The sequence below is a fragment of the Megalops cyprinoides genome, chromosome 2 (genome assembly GCF_013368585.1).
Source record: "Megalops cyprinoides isolate fMegCyp1 chromosome 2, fMegCyp1.pri, whole genome shotgun sequence".
NCBI lineage: Eukaryota > Metazoa > Chordata > Actinopteri > Elopiformes > Megalopidae > Megalops > Megalops cyprinoides.
This window is the reverse complement of record NC_050584.1, coordinates 1,298,720-1,321,000: the sequence shown is the minus strand read 5'-3', so window position 1 is coordinate 1,321,000 and position 22,281 is coordinate 1,298,720. Positions and strand designations below refer to the sequence as shown.

At 40.3% G+C, this 22,281-nt stretch overlaps 1 protein-coding gene across 1 annotated transcript in view; it reads left to right on the top strand.

Annotated features, from left to right (window-relative positions):
* Positions 1 to 22,281, top strand: part of tnni3k (TNNI3 interacting kinase) — a 49,706-nt gene that overhangs the window by 25,679 nt on the left and 1,746 nt on the right. The window contains exons 5-22 of the mRNA XM_036521324.1: positions 3,145 to 3,354; positions 3,438 to 3,576; positions 3,944 to 4,088; positions 5,004 to 5,108; positions 5,249 to 5,343; positions 5,442 to 5,591; positions 6,408 to 6,494; positions 7,447 to 7,503; positions 7,591 to 7,683; positions 7,779 to 7,836; positions 13,527 to 13,721; positions 14,557 to 14,661; positions 15,163 to 15,215; positions 15,495 to 15,547; positions 16,362 to 16,494; positions 17,041 to 17,150; positions 20,819 to 20,878; positions 21,742 to 21,911. Coding sequence (XP_036377217.1) covers positions 3,145 to 3,354; positions 3,438 to 3,576; positions 3,944 to 4,088; positions 5,004 to 5,108; positions 5,249 to 5,343; positions 5,442 to 5,591; positions 6,408 to 6,494; positions 7,447 to 7,503; positions 7,591 to 7,683; positions 7,779 to 7,836; positions 13,527 to 13,721; positions 14,557 to 14,661; positions 15,163 to 15,215; positions 15,495 to 15,547; positions 16,362 to 16,494; positions 17,041 to 17,150; positions 20,819 to 20,878; positions 21,742 to 21,911 — 2,018 coding nt within the window. The remainder of the gene's footprint in view (positions 1 to 3,144; positions 3,355 to 3,437; positions 3,577 to 3,943; positions 4,089 to 5,003; positions 5,109 to 5,248; positions 5,344 to 5,441; positions 5,592 to 6,407; positions 6,495 to 7,446; positions 7,504 to 7,590; positions 7,684 to 7,778; positions 7,837 to 13,526; positions 13,722 to 14,556; positions 14,662 to 15,162; positions 15,216 to 15,494; positions 15,548 to 16,361; positions 16,495 to 17,040; positions 17,151 to 20,818; positions 20,879 to 21,741; positions 21,912 to 22,281) is intronic.

Here is a 22,281-nt window from a genome sequence, read left to right as displayed (position 1 = left end):
ACGGCATGTAGCTAATTTTTGTTGCCGATTCTTGGACTGTAGACTGCTTTGTAAAAATATTCTGCCTAGCAATTAAGTTGGAAGACAGTTTCTGGGCTTTTTTTTTCTCTTTCCCGCGAAGACAAGTTTGTGGCAGGCTTAGTACTGATATGTCTATTAATGTTGTATTGTTTGAATAATGCAACATTTTCGCGATACAAAACGGCGAGAAGGAGACAATTGGCTCTCGTTTAGGGTCAGTTAAAAACATGGTAATTACGTGAGGCTTTGGTACATTTTTCTGTGGCGAGTAGATAACGTACATTGTTAGCGATCTAGCTGGCTATTCATTGTTGCAGAGCTAACGTTAGCTAGCAGGCTAGTTTTGCTAATGACAAGCAGTAAACACAAATACCAGAAACTCCTAGGATCCGTCCAATTTGACTGCAAACGGCCTCTTTATGATGAATGTTATGATACAGTTTAACTGTAATGTTGTACAGTTCACTGTGCTCAGAAACTAGCACAATTAACTTCACCACTACTTTCTCGATTTTTGGTGGTTGTTATGGGAAACAACAGGTCTCACCACTCCGCTTGTGATTGGTCAGCTGTCAAAAAGCGCTTGACATAGGGCATTTTTTTCTGAGAAGTTGAACCTTTTTTCAATTAATAAAAAAAAATAAACGCCAGCGACACCGTTAAAAAAAAAAAAAAAAAAAACGCTCAGGACGTTTTTGAAAACACGGTCTAGTCCATAGGATTATTATGTAAAACAGACGCTGACAGCTTCAAAAAAGACGCTACGTGTGAGCACAGCCTAACGCAGAATTTTTTCCGTAGTTTTTCCCTCAAAGGGGTTGCGGGCCGGATTAAAATAGTATGCGGGCCGTATGTTGCCCATGTGTGGTCTAGGGCAGCGTTTCCCAACCCTGCTCCTGAAGGCACACCGTCCTGCATATCTTCTATCTATCCCTGCTCTACCTACCTGACTGAACTCATCAGTGGCACTTTTGATTAGCTGAGCACACCTGATTTAGTCAAGCAGGAAGGATACATAGAAGATATGCAGGACAGTGTGCCTCCAGGAGCAGGGTTGGGAAACACGGGTCTAGGGGATCCAATCTACTAGGGCTGTCCGTAACTTACCCTGTGGTGTGCAAAGAACGTGAACTTGACTTGAGCGGGACAAGTCATCTGCCACCCCCAGAACTCTTCCTCTTTTATCTCTCTCCTCGTCCAGGTAACTTCCCATCAATTTAAAAAACCCTGGCCACGCCTCTCAATCAGCTGGCCCCCTGCCGCCTTCAATGTCAGTGTGTAATAGGCTGTCCATAACCAGCTACCTAACAGATACCTTTTTAGTGTAATGTTGTGAAGTATTTTGGATTCTGTGTTCTACGGACTGTTGTATCGTAGTATACCTGGCTTCTGTCAGAAAGTTAACTTTAGGTTGGGATCGTATAGTGTTATACACTCGCTGGTCTGGGAGTGTTGTTAGCCTGGTCTGACACTGTTGCTCGTTTAAATTGAACGGTCACTCAACGGTTATGTTCTATTGCGCTGGAAGTTGCTCTGGATAAGAGCGTCTATTCAATGCATATGATATAATGTAACATTTTTTGCTATCACACAAATAGTAAAATTAAACATAATTTTTGCAAGAATGTAGATGTAAAGTTATCTTGGCCTGCTACATTATTGCATTATTGTTACATTATGATCCTCAGTTTCCATGATTTTAATTTTAGCTGGGTTTGCAAATTGGTCAGCTAAGAAAGTGCTAATTGCTGAAGTGTTGACACACTAATTGGCACATCATTATGTGTAATTGTTCACTACAGTGTGTTTTCTGGCTATCTTTTTAGAAGTAAACTGAATTCACATGTGATTCATAAATATTTACTGCCACCATTTGCAAAATTGTGACCAAATGAGAAGTTTTACACAAAGTAAAACCTAAACTTTCATTGCACATACCGTTCAGTGAAAGGAACTGCTGTATGCTCTGATAAACATGGTTTACCATTAGCATTTCTGTGCAATAGGTGAACATATGATTTCCTCAATAGGTGACATGTTATAGTTTTTATGTAGATATTTGAATTTTATAAAGGTATTATTACAAATGTAAACAATACTTCATTTGGCACTGGAATTTGGCTGTTTTGCAAAATTTTTTCGACAGCAGTTTTAACTGATTTGAGAACATGGACCTTAGTGTGGATGAATGTATCAAATAAAATGAGAAAAATCATCAGTCAGCAAAGTTAATAGCGAGAAAGGGGAATGTCATGTAGAAACAGGAGTACATTTTAGACTTCAAATTGTTACTGAAACCACTTGGGATTGACAAGTCAGCCCAGGGGATCAAATTACTTGATTCTAATGGATATTGAAATCCTTTGGATAAATGTCTGTCAAATTCACATAGAACAGTATGCAGTTGTGCTCTCTAGCACTGTAGATTTTTGGTGCCATGGCACAGGTGCATGTCTAAGCAGAACACTTCACTTGCACTTGTCCAGTTTAACCCAGCTGTGTAAATGAGTCACAGAATGTACACTGCAAAAAATCCAAATATCACCAAGCATATTTGTCTCTTTTCAAGTCAAAATATCTCTTTACACTTAATATAAGACACAGTCACCAAACAAGCAAAATTTCCTTGAGCTACAAGGACTTGTTTTTAGACGGTGCATCTTGAATATCTTGTTTGGTGAAACTGTCTTGAAAACATCTTACTTTGAGTGGTGTATCAAATAAAGCAAGCCTTTTTGACAAGTCAGAAGGTTTTTAAACTGCATGACACAAAAACACTTCCTAATACCAGTTAAAAATGGATCAAAATTAGTTTTTTTCCACCTAATTTTAAGATCCCTTTCAAGAAATCTTAACAAGTGTATTTCCACTAGTTCCATTGGCAGATTTTTACTTATTACTAGCAAAAAACACCTTGTTTAAAATTTTTTTTTCTTATTTTTGAAGGGCTGTTTTTTGCAGTGTATAAAATGATCAAATTAAAACGTAATGTAAATGTTAAAATGTAAATCATCCTAGACACAGAAGAAAAACAAATGTAGATATAATAGACACATAGTTAACAGTGACTTCTTGTGAGGTAAAGCTGTCCCATCAGCAGTGACTGGTACTTATGTATTTCAGGACAATGCAGAGCTGGTGACAGGACTTTTACACGGAGGTGCAGACATCCAGCAGGTGGGGTACGGCGCACTCACTGCCCTGCACATTGCCACTGTTGCTGGCCACCATGAGGTTGTGGATATTCTTCTTCAACATGGCGCGTATGTCAATGTCCAGGATGCTGTGTTCTTCACCCCACTGCATATCTCAGCTTACTATGGCCACGAGCAGGTGATTGTTAAAAAATGACATTCAAGAGAGTACCTTCATCTACACTGTGAAATTTATAAAGGTCCTGCTTACCCTTCTCCCAGGTGACCAAGCTGCTGCTTAAATTTGGAGCAGATGTGAATGTAAGTGGAGAGGTGGGTGACCGGCCTCTACACCTGGCAGCCGCCAAGGGCTACCTCAGTATAGTTAAACTACTGATTGAAGAGGGAAGCAAGACAGATGGTGAGATTTTGCCCACAGGGCCTTCATGTACAGGTGCATGCACCTTTTTAGTACTGATGGAGGTTAATTAGCAGGGCTGTGTCCTGATAACCCTAACCCTGCCTAACAATCATGAAGATGTGGCATCTGAAAATTGAATTACACATCCATGTGTCTGAAGAGAATGTGAAACAGTCTAGTGCATATCAGTATTCAGGTGTGGTGCGTTATTAGTGTTTCCACCAGTGATAATAGGCAATCAAAAGCTCCTTTAATGCTCCTCACACTGAATACAGCTGTGACTTTAAGAACCATGAAGTATACTCTCTGATTTCCTGTGACCTGGCTGTATTCATAAGAGCACCACTTCTTCTTCTTCCATCTACAGTCAATGCTCAGGACAATGAGGACCATGTCCCCCTTCATTTCTGTGCACGTTTTGGTCATCATGAGGTGGTGCACTTCTTGCTCCAAGGTAATTTGGAGGTACAGCCACACTCTGTGAACATCTACGGGGATACACCCCTGCATCTGTAAGTACACCTTTGGACCTGAGTAATACAGAAAGAATCTCTGAGCCAGATTCAGGCTTACTGCAATGAACATTGTTATTAACTGTGAGGAACACATTTGAAGTGCATACCAGATACATTTGCTTTTGAGCATGGAGAAATTCCTAATTCCCTTTGGTAAATTTGTTAATTTTTTTATAGGACTACAGGTATTCTAGTTAATTTGAATCTGGACCTCAGCTTTTAGGATATATTATTTTACTGTGTATCTTATTCTATTTTTTATTTTGTTCCTCCATTATTATTAATTATTATTATTATTATTATTATTATTATTATTGTGACTGCACATTAAAAAGTGCACAGTAATGTTCTACCACTGTTACTGTATTTGTTAGGGCACAGGCACGGGCTCAAACACAGACCAGGCATATTCAGGTTCCAAGTGGCTTTATTTGAATCGCAGGGCAAGCTTGTGGTGGCAGAACAGGCATTGTCAAAAGCCAGGCAGGCAGGCAGATCAGGCAACCAAGGCAGGACGGCAGGCAGGGACAAGATCAGAAGGCAGGCAGAAGTCAGCACGGGATCAACAACACGAGTAGACAGGCAGGTACGCAACAGAGGGGAAAAACTGAGACGAACTGGCAACAAGACAGAGACAAGCAGTATATAAAGGGTCTCGGTATATATCTCGGTATATAAAGGGCTTGGCTGACGAGGAGATGGGATGCAGGTGGGCATGCAGGCAGGTGGAGGCGATCAGGAGATCAGGTGGGTGGGGACAGGGAGGAGAGCACGGCAGGGCCGGAAAACATGGGAACTGCAAACAAAAGCACATGGACAACACTGACAGACAGGGAGAAACACAAAAACAACAGCTAGGGGGCCGCAGTACTGACAGTATTATATAATACTTTATGCTGATGTTTTTCCAAGGGCCTGCTACAATGGAAAGTTTGATGTGGTGAAGGAGATTGTTCAGTTATCTGGTGCTGAGAGCCTGTCTAAGGAGAACATATTCAGTGAAACAGCCTTTCACAGGTACAACAAATAATATAATTGCCTGGGTTATAGCTGTTGATGGCATCTTTACTTTATTTGAAACAAAACCAGTTATATCCTGTACCGTTCAGAAGATTTGCCTTGTTGCGTGCTGTCTCACCAATCACTGCCTCTCACAGTGCTTGTACTTATGGGAAAAGCTTGGAGATGGTCAAATTTCTTCTCGGCCAGAATGCAATGAGCATAAACCACCAGGGGAGAGATGGGCATACAGGTAACAAAGTTCCCTTGTCTTAACAACATAATTACAATTTTGAGAGCATACTTTTCAGGACATGACCACATGGTTTTCCCTGCATAACCGTACTGCAGGTCTGCATAGTGCCTGTTTCCATGGACATATCCGACTTGTACAGTTCCTACTGGACAGTGGAGCCGACATGAACCTGGTAGCCTGCGATCCAAGCAGATCCAGTGGAGAGAAGGATGAGCAGACCTGTCTTATGTGGGCCTACGAGAAAGGTGAGTCACAGAACCACATGTCATGCTTTTGTATTTAAGTCCATAACTGTGTAGAATACAGTTATGTCCCTTCATGTTGTAACTCAATACATTGCACTATAGACCTACAAAATACGATTTCATTTAGCAACATTGTAAAGTGGTGTTGTAGTGATAAAAAATAACAGCCATAAACATGTATTTCCCTTTGTCAGAATTATTTCTTTTGATTTGAATCTTTCTTTTATACAATGGTTAAAATTATTGGAAAAATAGATGAGATTGCTAATTTTCCCACTAGAGCGCCATACCTTGAAATTTTAAAAGCCTCAGTTTGCATGTGTCGTTTTTGTTGGGCAGTCCTGCGGGAATGTACCAAGGCATTTCTGGTCACACAACTTATCTAGTACTATTTCATAGAGAGCAACCATAGGAAGAGATGGAGAAGAGCACACTCCACAGAAAGCATAGCTTAATGACATCACAATCACAAGTTGCACTTTCTAGTCATTGTACATTTCTCCTGATAATAAACAGAAATTACTATACAAAAAAGAAACAGATCTGGCTTTCATTCTGCTTTCATCTTCTTTATAATGATATAAGTAGGCACAGTCCTCAGTATACTAACATTGATTAAAATATTGGCAGAAATAGGAACAGCAAAAGTGAAATGTGTTCACTTTGGCATTACTCAGGAATTGAAAGAGGTCTGCTTCACTTTTCAGTGTGAGGCCTTCTCATCCTTCCTATCACTACATTATATTTCTCACAAATTGGTGTAAGGGGTCTTAAGGTGGAAGGTATGAGTAATCTGTACCTGTGTCCCTGCTGTAGGTCATGATGCCATTGTCACTCTGCTCAAGCACTACAAGCGCCCTCAGGATGAGTCTCCTTGCAACGAGTACTCCCATCCGGGGGGAGGTCAGTAACCAGCAGTATATCATGGCACATGTAGGAAGTGTCCACAGATTTATTTTCTTCTTTAGTATTTAGTGTTCTCCTGGAAAATATAGAGAGGACAAGCCAAATGAAGGCCGTAAGCACCATGAGGGGTTCCATGTCATTTGCCAACATGAGCAGACCACTATGACGGAACAGATTGGACTCATAGGGAGGGGTGGACAGGTTGGCCAGGGACATTACACCATCCATAGCACCCTGTGAGTTATTAAGTTACCTATGAGCTGCTCAGATAATGTCAGGGAGATACATGCTTATCCTTCAAGCAGCATCTACTTAGTAGTATGCTGTGGGACTTGTGTGTATAAGAGGGTTGAGCTCACCTTGCCCTGCACTGCAATGGCAGAGGTTGTTGTGGTGAGGTAAGTACAGCTGGTGATCAGAAGATGGTGGGTGAAAAGAAAAATGCAAAAAGCTTAACAATGTAGTTAATTGAGATCATTCATAACCCTACTAAGATTTTGTTTATGTACTGACTGCACTGGTGGTTTTTGAGATTATAAAATTTAAGACGCCGGCCAATGTTTCTTACAAACAGAAGGGACAAATCTCACAAAAAAAACAAGAATGTATTGTAAAAACAAAGAACAGAACCAGCTGCAATACATAACCAAACTGCTGAAAATAGGGAGCACTCTTGTTCTCTACCTACACACCTGTATTTAATATGCCTTCAATTAAGTAAGTGTGGCTCATTAACAAATGGCTGTCTTACACAGACAATTATAAATGGACAACTATAAAGCAATTAACTGGTTGGATACAGCTGATGAGAAGGAGCTCAGAAATGGTAAAATTAAATGGAAAGACAAGGATCCTTATACACACACACACACACACACACACACACACACACACACACACACTATAATATGTAATACTGTATGTGTAGTGGTTTTGGTTTTGCCCACAGATGGATCCTATGTCTCAGTCCCATCACCGCTTGGGAAGATAAAGAGCATGACAAAAGGTAACCATGAGAACAATTGCAAAAAATTTACACTGTATCATTCTAGTATGAATATAAGTCCAAAATTCACTACCCCTCTGTTCTCAGAAAAGGCTGATGTCCTCTTGCTCCGAGCCAGCCTGCCTTCACACTTTCACCTGCAGCTGTCTGAACTGGAATTCAATGAGATTATTGGATCAGGTATATTAGGAAGAAAACATGTCTATTATGTCATTTTTATGAAATTATTAAAGGAGAATCCTAGAGTGACAGTAAAAGTGTGTATGTCTTCTCAGGTTCCTTTGGAAAGGTCTACAAAGGCAGATGTCGTAACAAAATTGTTGCCATCAAGCGGTAAGTTTTACAGGTCTGTAATACCCACAAATTATTAAACCATCAGTCACATTTTATTTTAGGTAGCTGCTGTTGTACACACACTCACAATGGAATAGTCATGAAGTGTGATGTAAAATGTAATTGAGAAAAGCTATTACATCAATGTTAATGTTTGCATTGTATTAATTATCATTAATATAATTGGTAGCTAGATATTATAAAACATATACATTTAATACAGCAAAGTAAAATTGTATTATGTCACAAAAACTGTCTGAAACAATACAATGGGCTGGAGGTCAAGGCTACATTAGAAGTGATAAATGTAATGAGTTATGCATCCCTGAAGCATGTCAGTGAGAACATAAAAAAACTGATTTAAAAAAATATCACAAGTGCAAGACCTTGAAAGGGACCTGAACCCCCTCAAAATTGGAAAGGAGGGTATAACAACCACAGACCAGTAAGACTGAACAGTTGCATCCCCTTTGAAGGCTATGCCTTGCCCCTATGAAGTTAGCTATGTGTATTGAGTTAGCTAGGGTGTACTACTTTTCTCTTCACATTTGTGTGCATTGGCCTCTATTTGGAGAAACAACACATCCACTGAGGTAAGATGTCCCACTGTGCAAATACCTGTTTCCATAAGCAAATACCTCTTATTTTTCTCTATTTTAGAGTGATTATCATTGCATTGGAGTGATATATGCAACAGATATTTATTAGACTTATCTCTTATCTCTAATTTGTCCAGAATGTTACATCAATAAAAAAGATGTCAGTCAGATTCTTCACAATCACAAAGCCAACAGCAAGCAAAGTTATCTATTTCTATTACTGTCGACAGATAAAATTTATATGTGCTGGCACTCTAACCAGACATTCTGATATTCAAAGCATTGCATTTAACTGCTTTTGCATTTAACTTTTGCTTCTTGCTTAAAAATGAGCCACAGCCACATGAGCTGTCTGTTTTCCCGTTTAAAATGAAAAAAATATTGCATACTGATTTTCAACTTGATTTTTCTCCGAAATGTTGAAAAAGCTCTTCTCGGTTCCAAAAACTTTTCTCAGAAAATCTGCTCACCTTTCATGAAAGAATGTCTTTTCCATCCAACAGCCACTAGGCTGTGGACGGGGAGATGTGATTTTCCAGGGCAATTTACACTTATTCACAGTGCACAAATTTGTGTCACCCATTTTAAAAGATATACAGGTGTGTAAGTGAAGTCTGACCACCAAAAACTGCAAAAAAGTGTAAGTGATGTGTGCAATAAAATGCTCAGCACCCTTCAGTCACTTACATGTTGTATTGCATACTGTATGGCAGGTTTTATGGTCAAATTCTTTTCAATTCTTTCCATAGTGATGACCACATCCATGTAAAGTGCACAGTCAGGCTTTGCAAAGCTTTCAAATACTTTCCTCAAGGCCTCATCTTTGGCCCACCAGCGGGTTTCACCAATTACACCAAGCTGTCAGCGTCTCCTGTCCTCACTGGTTTCCTCCCGTAGCTTCACGCGCTTGTAGGAATCTGGAACGAACACTGCAATGTCATTCAGCAGTGAGAAAAGGGATTCACTTGCCACAGTAACCCCAGTGGTGTCAGTTTACACAAGGTTGAGGACATGTAACACCATATGTGTACTTGGTTAGGAGACGCTCCTGTGAGCAATGCAGAGAAGCCCCTGTATTGTCCCTGCATACTAGCTGCTGCGTCTGTTACATTACCAACACACTGTTTGATGTCTATGTCCATCTTCTCAAGGGCCTGTTTCACAAGGTCCACAAAGCACTGTCCAGTCGATGACTCACAGTCAATGACCGCAATGAGTATCTCGTGGACAACATCAGTGACGAATCGCAGAACTACTGCACACTGGTCTTTGGATGTTAAATCCTGTGTTGTGTGCATCTGTATTGAGAACATCCCTGCATTTCTCACTTCAACAGCAATTGTCTGCTGAATCAACATTCTGATGACTTCAGTTACTTTATTTGCTGATGTTTTGGACATCATAATTACCTTCCCATCTGCTTCTTGCTATTCTCAATACAATCACTAACATGTTCTTATAGGCAGACATCATATTTGCTTAGCAACAATATAAGCTCAAGAAAGTTGCCATGATTGACGGCCATGTTTTCCATGCAGCTTCATGTTTGTGTCCTCTGTAGCTAACTTTAACTACATCAATCACACGTTCCATGACCTGCCTCCTCTTTCTGACCTGGTCTCATTGAACTGACATTTGCTTATCACTCAGAAGGGTACGGATGTCTGCTTTGCTGGCTCTGAGGAAAAAGGCTTCTGCACTTTCTCTGTGGGTCTTGCTTCTCTCATGTTCCTGTACTCTCTGATGGACATGTTTCCAGGCTTGCATGCCTCCTTTGACAAATGCACTGTCACTGGCTGAAGGTTTTGCGAATGCAAGACATACTGAGCAGAACAAGGAGTGAGTTACTTCATTGTATGTCAGCCATTTCCTGTTTGTGCCATCTTTGGAGTGGGCTACATTGGAAATGCCTCTTTGAGGGGTTTGTTTTGGGTGGTACTGAAAAAATAAGTCGAAATCCTTGGACCGAAGACGGGCAAAATAATCGAATGGATTTTCAGTGCTTTCGCTGTCCCTTTCATTTTCCCTGCACTGGGCTCTGAGCCTCCCTCTCTATCTCTCTGCATGTCTGGTTGCTCTGCAGAATGAGATTAATATATTATTGTAGTAACTTTGTATTATAGTGTACCTGCAGATGGCACTAATGTTCTTTGTCATTGCCTGTGTCACACAGGCTACTGTGTTACTTTCATGGATGTATTATGGTTACGTTACTATAGCCCGTTTCGCTGTACAGTGTGTGCACTTTCCCTAGCTTATTTGGCATGACCGAGTGCTGGCAAGTCCATAGTCTAGGTTTACTATTTTTCACTAGTTGAAACATATTACCTTCAATGTCATATGATCGCTATGTTGCACTCATTGCTATGACATAATTCCTCCACAGAGATGTAAGACGTGCAAACTGCGTAGCCTACGGGCCGTTGTGTTGGACTGTTATTAGCTACTTAGCAAGCCGTGCTGGGTATGTCGTGTGTGTGTGTTACTGGCGAACATGTCGCTTATTTTGTAGCATTTAGCTGCGTGTGTGGCAAGGGCCTTTCTCTTTTTTATTCTCTCCCTCTCTGCTCTACCTTTCCTTTTCTTCTGACCATGACGACTGTCCATTTCGCCGGGTGACTTGTCTAAAATGTTATTGGTGGAGAAGCAGTTGCTATGTGCATCACCGAGAGATGTGATGACGTCATTCTTGATACTGCGGCGAGAGTGAGAGTCGTGCCTGATGCCTGATGAGAGGTCCGCCAACTCCTGCTTGCTATATTATTGCTGGTAAAGTTGACTGTTCACGGCAAGCCACCGGGAAATGTTCCGGTGCTCCTGATGGGCTGTCCATGTGTGGTGGAGTTTAAAATTTCCCTCCAGCGGTTTTGTGTCAGTTATGTATACACATCTGAAGTCACTAGGACAAAATAATCTTCTTTTATTCTTCTTCTAGCTCTAACCAGTGGCGTCGTTAGGTCCGATCATTCAGGGATATAGCCCCGAATATTTTAAGCCTAGCCCCGAATATTTTCACCCTGAAGAAGGAGATGTTTATAGCAAAACAACAGACAGACCTTGACAGAACTTGACTTGCAGCATCCAAAGGTGATGATGCCGATCTCCCTTCAAAAAAAAAAAAAAGACAAGCCCCAGTCACACTTGACTTAGCCCTGGATCTTTTCAATAGCTAGAAACATCCCTGGCTCTAACTCCTACAAACGTTCAAGCTACAGGCACCAAACCAACACCAAATCGACCGGCTCGTTCACCATTGGTGTGCTTGTACTTTTATATTTTTTTACTTTTATAGTTTTAAAGATTTTAAAAATCACTCAAAATTTACCCCCATTATACTAGATAGGATTTTAAGTGCCAGTGACCTGAAGGCTCACACTCCTCTGTCACAAACTTTTCAAACTGCCATTTCTCCCTCATTTCTGGGACTGTAGGCATAACCTATACATCAATACATAGGACAATTTGTGCAGATTCTCACAATGACTTCATCTAAGAAATGAGATGTATGGCTTTTAAGATATGAGCCTTTGTTTGGTCTTTGGTATCCTCTCACTCTGACCAAATTTGAAAGCTGACATTTAAATTGCTTTTTTTTTTTTTTACAGAGCCATATCTACTTGAATTCGTGATGAATGTTTTTTGAGTTATATAGTTAGATAGCAGAGTTTAGCTGCCGCTCTAAGCCACATGTCCACACTGCTTTCTCTCAGGCTGTGGAGGGGGGATGGCCCATAAGACAAACAGATACAAAAGCTTTAGACACGTGCTCACGGACATACATGTGAATACGCGCACATATGCACTGTTAGAGAGATATGAAGGCAGACAGCAGCTCCAATAGTGATATTAACCCTTTTGCATGTAAGTTACAAAATATTTCCAACTGCCCCCCAGCGTGACTTACTTCAGCTTGTGCGCACCTGCTGTTCTAGAATTTGTTCGTGAAATCTTAATAAATTATTCTGGTGTTATAATTACAAGAATTCTGCTAGAAGCTCAATTAGTTATACTGGCTATTTATGATGCATAACTGCAGATATCTTAAGTATGGTATCTCTTGGCCTCGGGGCATTGCACAGACCCAAGAGTTTCCAGTTTCGGTCTTATCAGAAACAAAGAAAGTAAACAGGGTTGGTGGAACATGAGGTTAATGATAATTAAATTAAATGAGGAGAGTAAAAGGCACACTGGTACATATTACTTTGTCACAGTGGACATAGGAGGTAACGGTGTTAACTATCTACACAATAGAAAGTTTTTGAAATTTTTAATGGGAGTAAGAAAGTGGACTACAGAGGCTATTTCAAGCTGTGTCCTGTCCACAGAACAAGCGGACATAGATGGAAATTTAGCTCAAATTTCACATTGATACTAGGAAGCGTTTTTGCGCTAATAGAGAGTAATGCATGGAGTAGGATTCATTGTGAAAACAAATATCCATAGAGTGTTCAATACCAGGCTTGACACAGTCAAAAATGCTGTCAAGGCTGTAGGCTAAGAGTTTATTTGGACTGAATGGTGCATTCTCATGTTTAATATTTAAATGTATATTCTTATGATTAATGCTTTCTTAGAGTTCTTCTGAGTTAGGAAGTGTTCATTTACAATAGTTTCTTACAGCTAGGGGAACGATGAAGGGAAAGAATTTTACAGTAACTCATTCATTTCTGGGTATATGGAGTGATTGTGTCTGCATACTATGTTCCAGCTGACAAGCCATGCATGCTTGATATAGGGTATTATATTTATCGATGTCACATAAACGTCCAGCATAAATGTCTCATGATGTGCTGTAATTGGTCTAAACTCCTCATTTGGGCTGAACATAGACAAGTGAGGTTTGTAAATGAATGCAAACATTTCATTTTTTTTTGACAACCCTTGCAACTTTTCACCACAGAAATACTTTGAAATGAGACATTAAAAACGGCAATTTTGCTCTTACTTAAAGGTTAGATGCTAGTCCCAATTTTGTGCTAAAAATAGTAAAAATCCTTTTCCTCACTTGTTACCATGTTACATTATGTTGAAGTCTGGGCCCAGTGACGCTTGTGCATAGCACAATTTCACAAGCTTGATTTGTTTTTCCAGGTACCGCGCCAACACATATTGCTCCAAGTCAGATGTGGACATGTTCTGCCGGGAGGTTTCAATCCTTTGCCGACTCAACCACCCCTGTGTAATCCAGTTTGTAGGGGCATGCCTGGATGACCCCAGCCAGTTTGCTATTGTTACTCAATACGTCTCTGGCGGGTCACTGTTCTCCCTTCTGCATGAGCAGAAGCGGTGAGGATGATCTTCCACTCCTGCAGGGTTTTTAATAGAAATTATTTGGATTTGAATGTCTGCTAAGCCATATGCATTGAACATATGCATAGTGTCACCTTAGTAACAAGTGATACTGTTAACAATTCCTAGGTAACATTGGCATGGTAAAATGGTATAGTAAAAGGGATTTGAAGGATTTGGGTCTTTGGGTATGAAGAGCTGAAGATGCTCCAACAACTTCTCCATGCCCATTACCTTGAGAATGAACAACAATATGACTAATGAAAATCTTTAATAGTTTTTGTGAAGAAATTACTTCAAACAACCAATTTTTGATCATCTTTAAAATAAGTGCATGTGTATTTAGCTTTGAGAAGCATTAGGATAACCATTCATTGCAAGCACCCTCCAACTGTTGAAGGCCAAACATCACCAGGTTTTAGATTTATAATAGTAGTACTATGACCATGTCCTTTGGCACATTACCATAATTATATGCAGCCACAAATTGGGGAGTGAATTTTGTGTTGTTCTTACTATTTTTGACAGTAATACTAAAAATTCCTGGAAAAAACACTTTCCATTAGGTTCATAGTAGTATCATGATAAATCTTTATGTATAGACTAATACACTATATTATGTGATATAATTTGTAAAAGACGATATGTATATAATATGTAATATACATAACTTATACATTATGTAATATACACTTGTATTGTCTTTCACAGGCCCACTATGTCCACAACATTTCTCAGAAGTTATTACAAGCATGCTTTTATGTACCACGGCAGTCTAATGTGTTTTAATGACCTGTGTAAATTTTAACTCTAAAAACATTTAAATATACAGGATCATTGATCTGCAGTCTAAACTGATCATTGCCATCGATGTTGCCAAGGGCATGGAGTACCTCCATAACCTCACTCAGCCAATAATCCACCGGGACCTCAACAGGTGGGAGCAGACATTATCATTATCATTATCATCATTCCCACATATAGGTGTAGAAGTACTTTTGAATAGAATCTTGTTTCCATATGAAGTCTTGTGATGAAGTTATTATCTGCATGGACCTGTACCATATCCTCCCATTGCCCAGGGCTGAACAGGAAAATAATACAATTTACCATGTGACCCCACTGATTGAAGCTCAAAAGTCCATTGCTTGTGATATAATCACATCTTTCGCACATTTTCTTCTTGTCTCAGTGTTTCAGTTGCATGTTAAACCTTCTCACTCTTTAAAATCTGTGCCAACCCATTCAGAGGGAAAGACCAGGCTTAATATCTGGAAATTATCTGGTATTTTAATTTTTCATTATTTGGTTTATATTGAAGCCATGGTGTTATTTATTATGAGCCAGGAGTACTTTGCTTATCATTTGTGAAAATTTCAATGGCTTTGTTATACTGTTCTTGTACAAGACTGACAGACCATGAAACTGTCTCTGGCAGTCATAACATCCTGCTTTATGAGGATGGCCATGCGGTGGTTGCTGATTTTGGAGGTAAGACACCAGCTTTAAATGAGTTGGATTAGGTTTACTTTTTATAATGAACCTGAAACTATAATTCCATGTAGCACAACTGATGTAATGAAACTACATAGCAGTGGATATGTTTAAATACTAAATAAAACTGTGTAAAATATAATATTGGTATGAACAGTATGACAAAAGTTGATTTTTGTAAAATCAATAGCCAATTAGAATAACAATCGTTGAGTGAACCATTTCAATGAATTACTTTGAATCATTACGCTTCCAAATTCTTCATTTGTTCCTTAGAATCCAGATTTCTTTTGTCCATGGATGAGGACAATATGACCAAGCAGCCTGGGGTTTGTTCATCATTTTAATTATTTCTTGGATAAATATAAAGTCAACCTTTGATTTTACCACTCAGTGTGTTCATGACAACCCATCTCAAAAATGGATTTTTGGGAAGTGAACCTTATTTTTCCTTGAATACACTGTTATCAGCAGAAGATACATTTCAGAAAAGAATAGAAAATAGATTTTTACCAGAACGGCTAGAAAAATGAGAGATTACATGACACATTCATAAGATTAATGTATAAGAAAGTATCAATATTTGTATATTTTTGTACAATGTACAAATACATGTACATATAAGTATGTGTACTTACATATGCATAAATATTCAGTATTATGCCATGCACAGATTGGTAGGTCAGGACTGTCAGGACAAGTAGAAGAGCAAGACACAAATCATGGTAGTATTTATTAATTTAGCTATGGGGTGATCAATATGACACAAACTTAAAACACTAAATAAATATACTTTCAGCTCCTTGTCACAAATTCAGCAAATGAAAACAAACTACATAAGACACAATGTACCTGACATCAAAGACCCACTAGAGGAAAAACAAATCTTCACGGTTCTCTTTGTCATTCTCAGTCCCTATTCTCTCACTTTGTATGTCTTAAACATGGATCATAATAAACTGGATTGTCAAAAAAAGACCCAGGTTATTGAAACCATTAAAGGTGGATGGTGTGCAGATCCTGGTATATTTGCATATTTAAGCAAGCAGGGTTTTGTTGAACCTGCCATGGTCACATCCTTGAGTCACAGAACATACCCTGTGTTTTTGCGTTGGTGATTGTTCCCATGTTGTTGCTGTGCAGAATCTGCGCTGGATGGCCCCTGAGGTGTTCACCCAGTGCACACGCTATACTGTCAAGGCTGACATGTTCAGCTATGCCTTATGTCTGTGGGAGCTACTGACAGGAGAGATCCCTTTTGCCCATCTCAAACCTGGTACTACCCCTAACCTACCCGATTATCTCACACACCCTTGCGGTAGAGGGTACACTACTTACGTTTACTTTTCTGATTTTAATGTTTATTCTGGATAGTATGCCTTGTTCCATACTGTATTTTCCTACATTAATTAAAACTTACCTGCAGAGACATTATACAAGAAAGTTTAACATGCCAATAATTGGATATATATGCGTTAGAAATGCTTTGTTTCCCCCTAGCAGAATACAAAGATTCTTATTTTTACCGTTAAGTTCCTAGTTCTGTGTTAAACAGGATGATGGACTTTGAGCCTTGGTGACTTTATATTTTCTGACTAGTATGATTCTGGAGTGGCTCAACTCTGATAATACATTTCTTTAAACTAAAAAAATAGCAGAGATGTGTGTTTGTGCAATTCACTGCAGAGGAGTGCATAGGACTTCTAATTTAACTGTGTAGTAGAGTAGAACTGAGTGAACTGATATGAATTCAGATGTACACTGAGCATTTATGGAAATTAATTGTGAAAAAAAGGAAGTGACATCTCTCAACCCTCTGTAGCTGCAGCAGCAGCGGACATGGCCTACCACCATATCCGTCCTCCGATTGGCTACTCCATCCCCAAGCCCATCTCCTCCCTGCTAATGAGAGGCTGGAATGTCTGCCCAGAGGTGGGTGCTTCCCAGATATGAAAGTGAGCTGATACTTGCCAGTACAGGGTATTGGTAAAAAGAAAATCATCAGGTACATTGTACTGGTAAGACATTTTTTGACAGGGCACAGGCAAGGACTCAGGCGCGGACCACAAGAACTCCAGAGTCCAGGCGTTTATTAACGAAATCGCAGAACACGCAGGCAGTCCAAAACAGGCAGGGTCAAAATACCAGGAAGGCAGTCCAAACACAGACAGGAATCAAAGCCGGGGACAGGCAGGGTCAAACCAGGTAGTCAGCAAGATCAGGCAGGACAGCAGGCAGGAGCAAGGTCAAAGAGCAGGCAGGGTCGATTCGGGGAATAGCAATCAGGCAGAAAACACGGCGGGAACGAGACAGGTAAAGGCACACTGCAACGAACTGGCAACAAGACAGAGACAAGCAGGGTAGATATAGGGCTGGGCTGATGAGGAGATGGGAAGCAGGTGTGTAAGCAGGCAGGAGGGGATGATCGGGTGGGCGGAGACAGGGCGGAGAGTGGGGCAGGGCTAGAACACAAGGAAAACAAAAGCACATGGACAGGGAAAAACAAAACACAATAGCTAGGGGGCGGGAGCACTGACATTTTTATTCCTGCATTGAAGGATTATTTATTAAAAAATACCGTTAAAATAGTGCCTCCTGGCACACTGATGAAAGTCCCGTATTGATTCAGCATCATAGTGATTCAACATTACATTTTCACATTGAACATCAAGAAATCAATTTTCAATTCAAGATACTGCTGATGCTGGCACTAAAATGAATGTTTATTCAACCATTGAAAATTGATTTATGACCAATACTGACACAGTTAACCAAAATTAAATTTTGATTTGACGTGTCTTTCATCTGCAAAGGTATGGAATTTATATTGATAAGTAGTTAATGTTAGTTAGGCGAATTAATATAAGTGAACCTCAGATAATATGGCTACGCAATGTATTACCATTGAATTGACACCTTTTTGAAGTTGTTAAACCATAACATTTATCTAGCAAGCCAAACCAAGCAAAACATTGGCTATGTTTTGACAGTTATTATAAATGGGTATGATAAATTGAGTATCACTTCGAAAGGGAGTCATTGGAATTACAGCGTGTGGAAGCAAATCTTACATCTGTGAGAACAATCAGACTGGTTTTTGTTGTCTTGCAAATAATGATTTCTATGCTGTTTTAAAGAAATCCTTATCCATCAATAAGATGCAGGTTCCTTCCTCCAATTTGTTTTCTCTTTAAAAATGGGTTAAATTAATATACTGTGGCAGTGAATTCGTTAAAACCGGATTCAGTCTTTGGAATTACATTACAATAAAATATTCACTGGAGATCTGTTTGTTAGGTAGACGGATGCTGGGATTGCATCAGGGAGTTTGGTTTGCAACAATGCTTCTTTCCAATCATAGCAAAGTTCAGCTGTTCAAGCATCTCTGCAGCATGGGGGACTGGTTTCCTGCTGAAGAAAAGGACTCTTTTCTGCTGTCCACAACTATCGACTGATGTCTCTCCTTACCTTTCTGTCAAAAACATTTGAAACAGCTGTGGCTAACCAGCTATGCTCCTTTGTCTCCTGGAACAACCTTCTTGACCCTCTTTAGTCTGGCTTGAGGGCTTGTCATTCCACAGAGACTGCCCTATTCTCCACTACTGAGGCTCTTCAATCAGCAAGGGCTTCCTCACACTCCTCAGTCTTGATTCTTCTAGATCTTTCTGCAGCATTTGACTCAGTGGACCACACTCCACTTCTTTCTACGTCTGGCTACATCGCTGACACCACTGTTCTCCGGGTTGAATCCTACCTCCCTGGATGTTCTTTCAGGGTGTCCTGGACCGGTGGGTTGTCTAGACCCCACAGCCTGTCTGCGGCTGTCCCTCTGTACTCAGCCCCCTCCTTTTCTCTCTTTACATGTAATCTCTCGGCTCTGTCATCTCCTCCCATGGTTTTTTGTACCACTTCTATACTGATGACACACAACCCTTCCTGTCTTTCCTGTCCTCATATAAGAATTTCTGCAAGCAGCTCAGCTTGCCCGAAAGACATTTCACAGTAGATGGTGGACCACCACCTAAAGCTAAACCTGGCTAAGACTGAGATGCATTTCATCCCATCCAAGTCCTCCCTGTATCAAGACTTCTCCCTCAGATTAGACTCTTTCACTAATGCCACTGTCAAAAGCCTTAGTGTAACACTTAGTGTAACTGTCGTTCTCTTGTCAGGTAGCAGTGGTGAGTCAGGTGTGCAGATTCTTTTTTGTACAATATCTGAAAGATCTTCTATGCAGCTCCTAGCTCAGGCCCTGGTCCTCTCACACCTGGACTACTGTAGCTCCCTCTTTGCTTGCCTTCCTGCCTGTGCAATCAAACCTCTACAACTAATTCGGAATGTAGCTGCACAACCTGTCTGCAATCTCCCTAAACATAGTAACTCCCCTCCTCACTTCACTTCGTTGTCTTCCTGTTATCACTCACATCAAGTTCAAAACCTTTGTTCTGGCATACAGGACAGTGAATGGGACAGCCCCCTCATACATACGACCCCTCTTCAAATCCTATGTTCCATCAAGATCGCTGCTCTCTGCAGCTATGGGGCAATGGACTGTCCTGTCCCGACAGGGTCGTTCCTCTAAGACACCATCCCTGTCTGTACTTGTCCCTCAGTGGTGAAATAAACTCCCCACAGAGGTTAGGACAGCGGAACAGTTGGCCATCTTCTGTCACAGACTGAAGACCCACCTCTTCAGACTGCACCTCAGTTCCATCTCAATCCAATGGTGTTTTGTTTGTCTGCCAGTACACTTTTATGCAATATTTTTCTAATGCATTTGCCTTGTGTTCATTTATTTGTTACTGATACAGATGTAGGAATTAAGACTGTCACAATTTTAATTTCAACAGATTGTATTGAATTCTTTGAATGTTAAAATTTACAAAATTTTGTCACTTGAGAGGTTACATAAGGGCAATAGCCATGCTATGGCTTTATAACTTCACAAATAATGATGGAGAGATTATGGCAGACAGTGCAATCTGCTTAACACACCGCTTAGGAGGTAGAACAGGAAGCGGTCCACTGGTTCAGTGGAACTGACATCAGCAAAACAAGGAGAATACCGGAAATTTGTACAGGAAGAGCGGAGACTTGATTCAGTGACAGCCATGTGCAGTCACTCACATGTGTGTCAAGATGTATGGAAAAAAAGACTGCATTTCAAAAAATGTTACCTTGCAATTTTAATATGAGAGCTTCCCCATCTTGGCTTTAATCTGAATTATAATGATGGTTTGTATTACAACTGAAATAAGAACTATCAAGAGGATGTAAAGTTACATTATTTTACTTTACATTATTCTTTTCTGGATATGCACAGTGACTGAATCGGGAATGTACTTCCTTCATGATTTGTTATTGAAAAAGTGGCAGGTGCTATATTTGTTCACAAACATCAAGGTTGGAAACCTTTTGCTTTTGAAGCTGAGGTAATCAATACTCCCTGTGTGGGTGCTGTCTAAAGTACACTCACACTGAAAAAGAACATGTTTATCAGGTCCACATACAGAGAAGTAGATAGGTTACGTGATGCTTTTTGTTGTTTTGAGATAGTATTGACAGGCAAGTAAATATTTAATTCCATGTCTGTGTAACAGGAGAGGCCTGAGTTCTCTGAAGTTGTTGCAAAATTGGAGGAATGCCTATGCAATGTGGAGGTAAGGAAAAACATGTCATGCCTTAACAAGTAAAGAAAACTCATGAAATGGTAGTCTATTGTAAAATACCATAAAGATATACAGTAACTCCTAAACTGTTTATTGTTGCAATATGGCTGCACTTTTAAAGTTTTGCCATTATATAGTGCCTAAAAAGTTTCCCATATACATTTTCCCATATATTTTGAGAGTGCAACAACATTTACACTAGTGGAGAAGCACTAAAGCAAGACTGATGCAATACTGTAGTCCGCCTAATGAATCACATGGTCCTTTAGAGCAGCAAGACAAGTAACCCCTGCCAGCATACTGATGGCACCCATTTCCTTGGCGGAATGAAACCAATTTGTTCTGCCGCTGTGCACTCCTGGCCACCATTGGCTGCTGACATGTGAAGGATCAAACCTGGGCTGCAGAGTTCACCAGGCCCTCAATGCAAGCACCTTAACCACTGAGCTACTCAGGAGCCCCAACATTTATGAAAAATCTTTGTATTATTTCCCTTGAACCGAGTGGAGAGTAGAGTATGACTGTCACTGACTGGGATCAGTTGGATCTTCAAAGTTTTAAGCTATGCTATTGTGTTAAGCAGTTTTACTCTCCTCAGATTGATTAGGGGAAACAGCATTAAATGAGTGAGGTAAGAAGGTCCCTCTACATGTCATGTCTTTGTGTGCACTACATATTTTACATTGCAGGTGTCAACACCTTCTGTGTTTGAATGTGTGTGGGTTTTCAGCGGTAGTGACATTCCGTCTATGCGTATGCCATGCGTATCTAACTTGTTTGGTTTGTGCGTTCTCTCTGTTCTCTCTCTCTGGAAATATGACTGCCTGTGCGTTTGTCTGCTCACTGTGCCTCAGCTGATGTCGCCAGCCTCCAGCAACAGCAGCGGTTCCTTGTCGCCCTCCTCATCCTCTGACTGCCTGGCAGCTCGCGGTGGGCCAGGTCGCAGCCATGTTGCAGCCCTACGCTCGCGTTTTGAGCTGGAGTATGCCCTCAATGCTCGTGCTTATGCTGTCTGGTCTCAGAGGTAGGACACTGCTCAGCTGGGGCTCATGGCTCAGGGAGTGCAGAGTGCAGAGTACAAAACAGCCTATAAATCTACCGTAAGGGCTTCAGTTGACAAATCAAGAGAAATGTCCAAAACCCTTCAAAAATTTAGAAAAAAAAATTAATGAAACTAAAACTTTGTGATTTAAAAAGTATTCATACCTTTCATAATTATAAGGCTAACCTTGCTCAAGTGCAAGATATTGTCTTATAAACTCATCCAATTTTTTTATGGTCTCCAAGTATGCAGGAAATTAGTGGATCACCTGCTTTGAATTACTTCATGAGCGTAAATACCTTCCCTCTCTATAAGGTCAAATAATATGGTTTCCACTGAACAAACCAAAATG